The 14052-nt window shown below is 38.3% G+C and overlaps 1 protein-coding gene across 2 annotated transcripts in view; it reads right to left on the bottom strand.

Annotated features, from left to right (window-relative positions):
- Positions 1-14052, bottom strand: part of KLHL24 (kelch like family member 24) — a 157147-nt gene that overhangs the window by 29134 nt on the left and 113961 nt on the right. For both annotated transcript variants that reach the window (XM_053709879.1, XM_053709880.1), the window contains one exon: positions 13364-13552. In XM_053709879.1, coding sequence (XP_053565854.1) covers positions 13364-13552 — 189 coding nt within the window. The remainder of the gene's footprint in view (positions 1-13363; positions 13553-14052) is intronic.

Here is a 14052-nt window from a genome sequence, read left to right as displayed (position 1 = left end):
CACACACACACTACATAGCATACACTTATACATGCAGATACACACACACTACATAGCTTACACTTATACATGCAGATACACACACACACACTACATAGCTTACACTTATACTTGCAGATATACACACACACACTTATACATACAGATATACACACACACCACACAGCTTACACTTATACATGCAGATGCACACACATACACACTTATAGATACAGATAGACACACACACACACTACATCATATATGGGTATCTGTAACTCATTGTATGGGGTCCTGGGGTTTGCAAGCACATTAGCTGGCAGTCTGAGGCTGCCACTGTCCGTAACCCTGGTGTTAGCACTGCTCATCGTATAAAACTGAAGGCATGCTAGTATTATCTCAAGGGGTTAGACGTCATCACTACCAGGGGTTAGATGAGGTCACGATTACCTGAGGTCAGAGGGTATACAGCCTGCCTACTACTGCTTAACCCACACACCATTACTTTTCCACAAGGAATCTAACAGGTATATAACCCTGGGAGAGAAAAGCCAGCTGCTTTTGAGTATGTGCCCAATAGATTTTTTTTTTTTTAATGCATGGGGCAATGCATGACAGATGGCTAGCAACCCGGGACAGACCCCTAAAATCGGGACAGTTGGGGGGTATGCATACATCACTCTAGCATCACTCTTATAATACTACTTGCCCTGGTTACCTAGGGTATTTATCAGAGCGGCTCTTGCCCGAGCATCACTCTTATAATACTACTTGCCCTGGTTACCTAGGGTATTTATCAGAGCGGCTCTTGCCCACTACTTTTCTATACTTATTATCAGCATCAACAATCTATACTTTTCTATACTTATTATCAGCATCAACAATATATACTTTTCACAAGGTCCATAAGTGACCGTTTTCATCATTTTAGTTCCTCTCTGCGTAAGTTATCTCCCAAAAGGGTCCAAAAAAAAGGCCCTCCATGTTATTAGAGGAACCATTATAATTTTTAAAAATGAGGTTCTAAATCACTTTGTCCAGTTTATTTACCTTTTGTTATATCTATAGATGTGCTAGTAGACAACATTTAATATTGAATGGAAAAATTCATGTATGTTGTTGTCATTTATCTATAATTGATGATATTTTGTTTTCACTTATGTAAACTGGTTGCTTTTTTATTTTTTGTTTAAACATCTGTCAACCTCAATGAAAATCTATAAAAAAAAAAAAAAGTTAAAGGGACATTAAACCCCAAAAAAATTCTTTCATAATTCAGACAGAGAATACAATTTTAAACAACATTCCAATTTACTTCTATTATCTAATTTGTTTTATTCTTTAGATATCCTTAGTTAAAGAAATAGCAATGCACGCGGGTGAGCCAATCACATGAGGCATCTATGTGTAGCCACCAATCAGAAGCTACTCAGCCTATCTAGATATGTTTTTCAGGAAAGAATATCAAGAGAATGAAGCAAATTAGATAATAGAAGTAAATTAGAAAGTTGTTTAAAATGGTATTCTCTGAGAGTGTGGAGGGCTTGCATTACCTGACATAAGACTATACAATCTCTGTTTCCTTGTTCGTGTAGTAATGGACTGGATCTCATCAAATAACTATGTCTTAAATAATGAACTTGAGACGAATGTTTGTAGCCCGTATCATTTAGTTGCATTGATTCATTCAGAGCTAAAGGAAATCCCAACAGAAATCAAGAGACTCAAAACAATTCTTAATCCATTAAAGGCATGGTATAAAATAACGGATCTTCTCTCTATTAATAGCAGAGCGTCTTCCTATCTACCTGTATTAGGAAATCCTAAATTTCAAGCAGGGATATACTCAAGCAGAAAGTGGCATAATGCTGGATTAAACAGAGTATATCAAATAATAGACAAAGAAAGGGGACATATGAAAACGTTTCAGGAATTAAAAATGGAATTTAGCCTGTCCAATAAAGACTTTTACGCATATTTGCAGTTAAGACATTTTGCGTTGGAGTTGATCAAAGAAGCAGGTTACTGGGGACTGGGTAAAATGGAGGACTGGCTTGTACTTATTAGGAATGGCCATCTGTCTATTGCTCCAGCTATCATTTCCTGGGCATGAATAAAGGAGTCTCGGTTTTAACAAAATTGGTATCATATTGGAATGCCCTGATCATTCAGGGCAATATTGATGTCAAAACTATCCAACTATCAATTAGAAAAATTACCCAAACTACACTCTCTGCCACTTGGCGAGAGGCTCATGTTAAATTCCTTCATGGGGTATATTTCACCCCTGAGAGAGGCTTTAGATGTGCTAACCTAGGATTTAATAAATGTCCTAAATGTTCATTTCTTGCAGCTGATTTTTTACATATGGTATGGTACTGTCCAAAAATAAAAAATCTCTGGATCAAGGTGGAATATTGGTTAAAGAATGTATTGAAAATAACCCCTCTTTCTCTGACGTTGTTTCAGATAATACTGTGTTTAAAGCAAGAGCCTGGCAAACAAAATAATGAAAAAGTAGTAATTTCTACCATTCTCGCTAACCGGTATCTAATCTGTAAAAAATGGAAGAGCCGAGCAATCCCAAGTGTTTCTGAAATTAAAAATTGTTTGAAAAAGCAATGCATACTTGAACAAAGAGACACGAATATAGATAATGAACATGAGATTAAAAAGTTTTTTAACAATTGGGCAGTATTTTTAAAGATATTTTCTCCCACAGAAATAAACCATATCATTTTTCCTTTTCAAAATACAGAAATAGTTTTGTTAGGAAACTGGTAGGACAATGGGAGGGAGGAGGGGGGCAGAATGTAATAAGCTCTCCCCCGCCCCTCTTTTTCTTTTTTTTTTCTCCATGCAGGGGGAGGGGATCGGGGGAAGAAATGCAAAAACCCCCAAAGCATTATCAGAGATAAATGATTATGTTGTATTAATACCTTGTATAGTGTGAAATATAATTTTATGCACGAATGTTAAAATTGAATTAACATAGCATTGTGTAAGTTTAAATAGAATTGCTAGATTGTATCATGCTGTAATGCTTTTTGCTTTTTTTATTCTCTTTTTTCTTTTTTTTTCAATGTGCATGACAACAAATGTATTACATTGTCTTTAAACTATGCTTTTGTTTATAAATAATAAAAAAATAAATAAAATAAAAATGGTATTCTCTATCTGAATAATGAAAGAAAAAATGTGGGTTTAACGTCCCTTTAAGAATCAGTTATTTAGCTGGGGCTGAAAATATCAAAATAACATAATGAATTGTGGGTATAATATGCTGTTCCTCTTTCATAAGAAGGCCTATATGCAAATATGTATTTTTTTATTTTTTTTAATAAACCAATTAAACTGGGCAAAAACGCCCCTTCAGCCAGATTCCAAGGTGCATCACATGTCAACTGCATAAGGCAAAAGTCTCCACAGATTGTTATTAGACAAACTGAATGCATAAAAGTATCTGTTTATGGACTCTGAATAAAAATAATAAAATCAGAGAATGACAACAGTATGTATTACAAATACAATAATACATCCCCCTTACTTATAACTCTATATGACAAATACTCAGAATTTGTTTTTGTAGACTAACAAATGCAGAGAATAAATCATTTGCCTATAAATATATTAGTGAATTTATTTCACCCATGTGATGCAGAGATGGAAACCGGCATAGAATCTGACAAGAGCCATCTAAGATCACTGTGCGAATGACACCTCAGGGCCGAAGTATTAAGCACCGTATGGTGCCTAATACATCTGTTTCCCCACGAGCCTTCAGGTTTGCCAGAAACAGCAGTTAAGAAGCAGCGGTTGATTGACACCCCCTGCTAGTGGCCACAAATCTGCAGGGGGCGGCATTGCACAAGCAGTTCACTAGAACTGCTTGTGCAATGTTAAATGCCGACAGCGTATGCTGAGCTGATCATGTCAGACAGACATATGATAAATCAGCACCTCATGTTAGCAACATCATAATAGGGACAGTGAAAAAGTTTTGATACCAACTAAAAAAAAGCACAGAATTTCAGAACAGACTCTACTTTGGCTGTATATTATATATGAAGTTCGGTAATACTAAAACATATAGGGCCAGATTACGAGTGGAGCGCAAACATGCGCGTGAGCGATAATGGGTTTATCGCGGATGTCTGCACTCGTTGGGCTTACCACTGGTATTATTATGAGTTCCAAGTAAATGTGATCGCTTAAGCACAATCGTGATTTACGATAGAATGATTACAGCGACTTCAGAGCTCTGGTTAACTGTTTTGCGAAACTAAAAAGTTTCACAAAACACTTAAAAAATACATTACACTCATATTAACACCATCTAATAAAAATTATTTTAAACAATATTGCACAAAAAGTTATCACCAATTTTGCTTTGTTCTCTTGGTATTCTTAGTTGAAAGCTAAAACTAGGAGGTTCATATGCTAATTTCTTAGACCTTGAAGACTGCCTCTAATCTGAATACATTTTGACCACTAGAGGGCATTAGTTCACATGTTTCATATAGATAACATTGAGCTCCTGCACGTAAAATGACCTAGGACTGAGCACTGATTGGCTAAACTGCATGTCTGTCAAAAGAACTGAAATAAGGGGGCAGTCAGCAGAAGCTTAGATACAAGATAATTACAGAGGTAAAATGTGTATTATTATAACTGTGTTGGTTATGCAAAACTGGGGAATGGGTAATAAAGGGATTATCTATCTTTTTAAAAACAAAAATTATGGTGTTGACTGTCCCTTTAATTATTCGTTGATATATTCTGCTTAGTAACTTTGAGAAAAGCAAAGGGACAACATTATTTGAAATGATTGATGTATTTTGCAGGCCCCTCTTGGGTAAACTAGAGTATTTACTTGATGATTACAAATATTAACTATTATGAGTTGCCAAAGGTGGGGGTACTCAGCACCGGTGAGTACCCCCACAAAAAAGACCTATATATAATATATATATATATATATATATATATATGTGTGTGTGTGTGCATTGAAGTTAAGTAGATGAAAACATGAAAAAGCATATTTATGTAATAATAATTTTATATAATATATCACTTAGACACAATACTACTCAAACAACATTTCAGGCCTAATACAGGCCCTTCATGATTACAGGCAGTTTTCCTGTGTTAGGCCCAAATCATTACCCACATACATACAATGTAAGTGTGTTTGTAAAATGGAGAATGTTTATTAAAGGAATAGTAAACCCCCAAATTTTCTTTTTTGATTCAGATAGAACATACAATTTTAAACAACTTTCCAATTTAATTCTATTAAATTTTCTTCATTCTCAGGTTATCCATTGCACTACTGACAGGAAGCTGAAAATATCTATTTAGCCAATCACAAAAGACAAATGTGCGCAGGCACCAATTAGCAGCAGCTCCCACTAGTGTATGATATGTGCGTATTCATTTTTTAACAAGGGATACTAAGAGAACGAAGCACATTTGAAAATAGAAATTAATTTAAAAGTGTCTTAAAATGACCTGCTCTATCTGAATCATGCAAGTTTAATTTTCACTTTCCTATCCCTTTAAATATGGTTGTTTTTTTGTTCAACAAACTAAAGAAACATATTTTTTAAAATAATTATCAGCTAATCTTATGCATGCGACCAGTCCAGAGCACATAATAGAGTGCAATGATCTGTACATAATGGAGTAATTCATGAGACCTTCCATTCGAGGCAGTAGAATTTGTTGGAGTCAGTGATAACTTCTGCACTTTTACATAGCGGAACTTTTTCTGACAAATAATTATTGAATTTATGTTTTAGAAATTAGCTTTTAAATGTTGTTGACACCCACTTTTATGTCAGTAATGTCCCTGTGATCTCAAGTGTTTGTTTTTTTAGTCATTGAGATACAAATTTGTATTTCATGCTTTTAATCTTTAACACACTCTTATGATACATTTATCTAGTACATTATTACGATACATGAATCTAATAAATTATTAGGGTACATTTCACAGTTTGTTTTATTGAACTTGATTTGAACTGATTCTTCAGAAGAGTACATTTTTAGGTTCTGAGTTGTGGAAATTCTGTGTTAAAGGTTTTCTGTAATACAATAGTTTTTTTTATTGCCTGATATATTTAGAACAGATTTGGCTCTCCCAGTCTGTTTATATTCCTCATAGCTGTAAAACATGAGACGTCATTTCATCTCTGGCGCTGTTTTATTTTTAACTTCAGAAAATCAATAATAGCTGATGTGCCTTAAAGGATTATTGTGCAGTGTATTTCTTGTGTCACAGTGATCTATTTTACCTTCTGGGTAGCATTTACAAATAGCATATTTACTTTTATTTTGTTATTTTAAATATCTGTTTTTGCCTGTTCAAACTGCCAGCTATACTGAAACTTCCAATAGTGCAGCATTATCTATATAAAACATATTTTAACAAGAGGCAACAACATAAATCAACATACAAGCAAGGTTGTGAGTGAAAAAATTCTCCAGCCAATTTGAAAGGGTGCTCCTGCAATTGTGAATACAGAGAACTATTTTTAAAATGCAATGATCTGTACAGAAGCACCGATGTTCTTCAAGTGTACTTAGCAACTAGCAAAATTAGTTTAAAATCCAAAATCAACAAAAAAGTTTAAGTCACGCTCTGGGATGACTATGGATTAAAAATAAAATTTATGCTTACTTGATAAATTTGTTTCTTTCTTGACACAGTGAGTCCATGGATCATCATAATTACTATTGGGGAATATCACTCCTAATCAGCAGGAGGAGGCAAAGAGCACCACAGCAAAGCTGTTAAATACCACTCCCTTACCCACACCCCCCAGTCATTCGACAAAAGGGAAAAGAGAAAAGGAAGTCATATAAGATGCAGAGGTGCCTGAGGTTTATGAAAAAATAAACTGTCTGAGTACAGGGCGGGCCGTGGACTCACCGTGTCAAGAAAGAAACAAATTTATCAGGTAAGCATACATTTCATTTTCTTTCTAATGACACGGTGAGTCCACGGATCATCATAATTACTATTGGGAATCAATACCCAAGCTAGAGGACACAGATGATAAGGGAGGGACAAGACAGTTAGCCTAAACAGAAGGCACCACTGCTTGAAGAAACTTTCTCCCAAAAACAGCCTCAGCTGAAGCAAAAGTATCAAATTTGTAAAATGTTGAAAAAGTGTGTAAAGATGACCAAGTGGCAGCCTTTCAAATCTGATCTACAGAAGCACCATTTTTGAAAGCCCAAGTAGAAGAAACAGCCCTCATGGAATGAGCCGTGATTTTCTCAGGAGGCTGCTGACCAGCAGTCTCATATGCCAATCGAATAACACTCCTCAACCAACAAGAAAGAGAAGTAGCCGTAGCTTTCTGACCTTTACGCTTTCCAGAAAAAACAACAAATAAAGAAGAAGACTGGCGAAAAACCTTAGTCGCCAACAAATAATATTTCAATGCACAAACTACATCCATATTGTGCAACAAACGTTCCTTATGCGAAGAAGGATTAGGACACAAAGAAGGAACAACAATTTCTTGATTAATTTTATTTTCAGAAACAACCTTGGGACGAAAACCTAGGGCAGTACTACCTTATCAGAATGAAAAATAAGAAAAGGAGACTCACATTGCAACGCCGAAAGCTCCGAAACTCTTTGAGCCGAAGAGATAGCAACCAAAAACAAAACCTTCCAGTTTAACAACTTAATATCCAAAGAATGTATAGGTTCAAATGGAGCCTGTTGGAGAACTCTAAGAACTAAATGACGACTCCAAGGAGGAGTCACAAACTTAAACATACGCTGGATTATAATGTATCCGCCAGACGTTTGTGCAACAAAATAGATAACAGCAGAAATATGCCCCTTCAGAGTACTAGCAGATAAACCCTTCTCCAGACCCTCCTGGAGAAAAGACAAAATCCTAGGAATCCTGACTCTACTCCAAGAATAGAATCTGGATTCACACCAATACAGATATTTATGCCATATCTTATAATAGATCTTTCTAGTCACAGGCTTACTTGCCTGAATTATAGTCTCAATAACCGACTCAGAAAAGCCTCCCTTAGATAAAATCAAGTGTCCAATCTCCAAGCAGTCAACTTCAGAGAAACGAGATTTGGATGAAATAAGGGCCCCTGAAGTAGAAGGTCCTTCCTTAACAGAAGACTCCAAGGTGGGGAAGATGACATTTCCACCAAATCTGCATACCCGATCCTGCGAGGCCACGCCGGTGCAATGAGAATCACCAACGCCCTCTCTTGTCTGATCCGAGCAATGACCCGAGGAAGAAGGGAAAACAGAGAAAACACCTAAGCCAGGCTGAACTTCCAAGGAACTGCTAGAGCATCTATCAGTACAGCCTGAGGATCCCTTGACCTCTGTCCGTACTTTGGAAGCTTGGCATTGTGACGAGATGCCATAAGATCCAGCTCCAGTTGACCCCATCTGAGAATCAAACTGGAAAACACCTCGGGATGAAGTTCCCACTCCCCCGGATGAAAAGACTGTCTGCTCAGAAAATCCGCTTTCCAATTGTCCACCCCTGGAATGTGGATCACAGATAGACAGCAATTGTGAGCCTCCGCCCACTGCATAATCTTGGATACCTCTATCATGGCCAGGGAACTCCAAGTCCATCCTTGATGATTGATGTAAGCCACTGACGTAATGTTGTGCGACTGAAACCTGATAAACTGGGTTAAAGCTAACTGAGGCCATGCAAAAAGAGCATTGAAGATGGCCCTCAGCTCTAAGATATTTATGGGAAGAGACGATTCCTCCCGACTCCACAGACCCTGAGCCTTCAGCGAACCCCAGACAGCTCCCCAACCCAGCAGACTGGCATCCGTGGTCACGATCACCCAGGTAGGCCTGCAAAAACAGGTTCCCTGAGAGAGAAGATCCTGAGACAACCACCACGGAAGAGAAGCTCTTGCAGCTTGATCTAGAACAATCTTTGGAGACAGATCCGTATAATCCCCGTTCCACTGTTGGAGCATGCATAACTGCAGAGGCCTGAGATGGAACCAAGCAAACGGAATAATGTCCATGACCAAAATCATCAGACCAATAACCTCCATACACTGGGCCACCGACGGCCGAGGAGAGGACTGAAGAGCAAGGCAAGAATTGAACATTTTTGATTTCCTTGAGTCTGTCAAAAAAAACTTAATTTCTAGAGAATCTATAATGGTTCCCAAGAATGCCACTCTTGTAGCCGGAATCAAGGAACTTTTTCCTAAATTCACCTTCCAACCGTGGGAGCGCAGAAAAGACAACAACTCCTTGTGGGAGCTTGCTAGTTGAAAAGATGGTTCCTGAACTAGAATGTCATCCATATAAGGAGCTACCTCAACCCCCTGCAATCTGAGAACTGCCAGTAAAGCACCCAGGACCTTTAAGAACACCCTGGAAGCTGTTGCAATACCAAAAGGAAGAGCCACAGACTAAAAATGCTTGTCTAGGAAAGCAAATCTCAGAAACTTGTGATGATCCTTGTGAATGGGAATATGTAGATATGCATCCTTCAGATCTACTGTAGTCATGAACTGACCCTCTTGAACCAGAGAAAAAACTGACTAAATAGTTTCCATCTTGAAAGACGGAACTCTGAGAAATTTCTTTACACTCTAGGATGGGTCTGAAAGTTTCCTCCTTTTTGGGAACGATAAACAGATTGGAATAGAACCCTAGTCCCTGCTCCTGAACTGGAACAGGAACGATCACTCCCATGTCGGAAAGATCCTGAACACAACTTAAGAATGCCTGTCTTTTTATCTGGTCTACAGATAACCTGGAAAGAAGAAACCTGCTCCTGAGAGGAAAAGTTTTCAACTCTAGTTTGTATTCCTGGGACACAATATCTACCACCCAGGTATCTGGAACATCTCAAACCCAGGCTTGAGTGAAAAGTAAAAGCCTGCCCCCCACTCGATCCATTCCCGGTTTGGGGCATACCTTTCATGCTGACTTTGAGTCAACAGCAGGATTTTTAGATTGCTTCTCCTTGCTCCAAGACTGATTGGACTTCCATGAGGGCTTGGACTTATCCTGTTTGGAGGAGGAAGAGGAAGACTTACCAGAGAAGTTACAAAAGGAACGAAAATTACTCTGACGACCTTCTGTTTATTTATCTTATCCTGAGGGAGAGAATGCCCCTTCCCTCCCGTAATATCAGAAATAATCTCAGCCAAACCCAGCCCAAACAAGGTTTTACCCTTGTAAGGAATAGATAAAAGCTTAGATTTAGATGATACATCCGCAGACCAGGACTTTAACCATAAGGCCCTGCGTGCCAGAACAGCGAAGCCAGAAATCTTTGCTCCCAACTTGATGACCTGTAAAGAAGCGTCTGCAATAAAAGAATTAGCCAATTTTAAAGCCTTAATTCTATCCTGAATCTCTTCCAGAGGAGTATCCTGCTGAATAGAATCAGACAACGCATCAAACCAATATGCAGTAACCGTAGCAATACACACACCAGGCTGCCATTGAAACCCCTGGTAAACATACATCCTTTTAAGTAAAGCCTCCAACTTATTATTCATAGAATTCTGCCTTTTACACACCGGAACAGGAGCCGACAGTGCATAATTTCCTACACTCTGAAGTGAAAAAATAAAGAACGCGCAAAACTCGCCCCGAATAATCTCCGCCCATCGTGAGCGTATACAACCACCTACCGGCCGACATTAATCATTATAAACAGTCACCGGGAGAAACAGAAAGAACGTGACACGCTCCAACACAAGCCGTTATGTGGCACACCACTAGGCAGCACTTAGAATGATGCTAATAGAAAATAAATGAGCCTACATTAAGTAAAACAAACACTAGCCAAAATAAGGAGAGCTAAAAAACACTCCTAACAGAGCCATCCTCTCACAGTGCCCCACATAAAAAACAATTACTACCATAATAAAAAACCTGCATGTAAGCAGGATTGATATCCCAAATTAACCTCATAAGTGCCAAAACCTTTCTGACCAAATCAGAAAAATAAAAGTAGCACTTACTTCCAACACAGTCTGCCCGGCAGCAGAGTAGCTTAATAGGTTTGAAAGGCGTCCCTCCTAACATGGACCTGTGAATACAGATAAAAAGACCAAGTAAACCTACAAAGTCTTTTATTAAAAGGGCAGCAACAACAACTTGGGAGGCACGGAGGGGATTAAAGCTTAAAAGCCACCACTGCTCTACTGAAGAGACTGAAGTGAACTACGGCTAAACCCCAAAAGAGATCAGAACAAACTTGTTCTGCTTTAAAAATAACAAACTCTTGATTGAAGAATCAGACACCTAACTTTACCCCTCCTTGCAACTGATACAAGCAAAGAGAATGACTGAGGGTTGTGGGTAAGTGAGTGGTATTTAACAGCTTTGCTGTGGTGCTGTTTGCCTCCTCCTGCTGGCCAATAGTAATTATGATGATCCATGGACTCACCGTGTCATTAGAAAGAAAATATGAATTTCCTCATTTGAGAGAATTTTAATTATATTCCTGCATTCCCTGGCTTCTGTGTGTTTGAAAGACAGTGGCTCCAAATTACAAGTGGAGCGTAGCAGGGTGTGATATCAATATTGATGAATGTCGCCAAGATTAGTGCGCAAATTGATATTACAAGTCCAAGGTAAAGAAGAATTACCAGAGAATGTTTAGCATAGCTGACATCCCTTTAGCGTGCCCTATACTTTAAATTAGAGATGCCGATACTGAGCATTTGCACAAGTACTCGTACTCATGCAAAATGCTCCGATACCTATACTGATACTGTAAGGCAGTATCACACCCTGTCAGGAAGACTTCGCAAACCTGATGATTTTGTGTAAATAATTTGTTGCTACCTCCTCACTACAACCTTGGGTCTCCTGTCAATGCTGGCGCTGGTATCCCTGCTACAGTGGGGCAGTGTAAATGGAGGAGGGGTGGTCGCAGGCAGGCAGGGCTGGGTCTCCCTTCCTTTGCGGCAATGAATGTAATAAAGATGGCCAGTAGATGAGGGACCTCACGCACATACAGGAGGGAACAGTTCCATTTCAGAGGGAAACACGCAGCGGAAACCACCCCCCAAAACTTGTGTGACCGCCCCTAAGCGGACAGGGACAGACACATTGTGATTTTGAGAGACCACTGAAGTGCCATACGCTAGGACTTGGCTCAGAACATACACAAGGGTGTCTCCGGATGGTCACCAGTAGGTGGTGATACAAGACGGCATACTGTTTTAGGGTGGGCAGTATGGAGAAGATTGCTGCCCACTTTGCCTTGCGTCCCACTCTTTTGGTGTAACGCAAAAGACGTCATAATTCTAAAGCCTATGAAACAAGTGAAAACAAGAACTTATTGGGTGTGGATTTTATAGAAGCTTTAAATGAGAATTTAGAAAAACGTCAATCTGACATAGTGTATTTTTATGTTGAGAGTTTCGATGCTTATTCCAATTCACTCTGCCACTGGTATGTCGCAAAGATTTTGTTGTGAGGGGTTTGGCAACAGTGACCTGTCAATCACAGGGAATCCCCTGGGAGGGCGAATTTAGCTGTGGTGTACGCCAGCCAATAGGGCTGTGGAAACGGCAGTCACCTCATAGGGGGCGGGGCAAGAAGTAGGTTGCGTACGTAATTTATTTGTGAGAGTATCGTTACAAAATCAGATGTACATCCTGTTGCAGAATGCCAGGGAGAGTAGGGTGTGCAGTGTTTAAAAGTGACTCCAGAACGTTTAGTCAAGATTTTAGGTCTATTTATATACAGAACATGCATGTATATAATACAAGAATAAAACGAAAACCCTTTGATCAGGTATATTATACCTAAATGTAGTGCGCTCCCACAGCTGAAGGCTGATTTTCCCAGCGCGGGAGTACACTACATTTAGTTAAATTTAGTTAAATGGTGCGATCTGCGTGCTGTGATTAGACAGCGCAACCGTGATGAACTTTTGAAAAAAAAACACAGATTCAGAAGAGGCTGGTGAGGAGCGGAAGGTAAGTATATTTTTGTGGAATTAAATCTCTCTCATCTTTTTTATTTTTGAAGGTGTTGCTAGGATAATGTTACATAATTCTGCACATAGTATAACATATTTTTTTACGTATACTGTCCCTTTACCAAAATAACTTTTAAAGCATTTATTTTGCATGCATTTTTTTGTAATTGTTTATGCATCAGAAATAATTCACAAAGAACTGACTTTAATGAGTCTTTAAACTATTCTACTGGCTGACAGGGACAACTCCCACATAAATATCCATAAACAAAATTCTCATACTTTTTTAAAATGCTATGTTCTAGATGAAACAAAGAAAATTATTGTGTATCAGGTCCCTAACAACCTTACTAAGCCTCACAAAAAAAATTGTCAAGAAAAAGTCAGTTGTATACCTGTCTGCTGAATGTGTTTTGCACGTGAATCCAGTAATCCTCCACTGGGTCGTAGCAGTAAATTGCTTTAGTCAGCCCTCCGGCAACATAGATGAGGTTATTTAAGGCCACAGCTGTAATGCATCTCTTAGCAATTGGAATAGATGCCCGTAGTAACCAAACATTGTTATCTGGATCATAGCACTGAACCTGAAAGTGAGTGCAATTACAATAATAAATTATACATTTGTAAGTATACAATTAGCATCAACAGTTCTGTGATTAGTTTTGGAAATGCTTGGTAGCGACATGCAGAATATCTTACTGGGTAAACTAATCTGAATGCTATGGGAAAAAACAGCTGGCAAACTGTATAGCAAATAACATTTACTCAAATATGCTAGTAGCAAAAACAGAGATCAAACATGTTAATTGAAAATCCATATAAAGTATGCCTACAGATGTCCAGTGAAATAGGTATTAAGGATTCAATAATGATCATCCATCCTTTTGATTTTGAAATAATGGTATTTTTCTAGAGAGAGAAAGTAAGTTTAACTTGTACATTCTATTTCAATTATAAAAGTTTAATTTAGACTTCTGTGTTCCCTTTAAGTTTTTACAGTCATTGGAATGATTCAAGTATTGTATAACATAGCAAACTGCAAATACTCTGAACCTAAAAATAACAAATCATTCAAGGCAGTATG

Source organism: Bombina bombina, chromosome 4 (assembly GCF_027579735.1).
Source record: "Bombina bombina isolate aBomBom1 chromosome 4, aBomBom1.pri, whole genome shotgun sequence".
In the NCBI taxonomy this organism is placed as follows: Eukaryota; Metazoa; Chordata; class Amphibia; order Anura; family Bombinatoridae; genus Bombina; species Bombina bombina.
The sequence above is the reverse complement of the archived record's forward strand: the minus strand, read 5'-3'. Positions and strand labels throughout refer to the sequence as shown.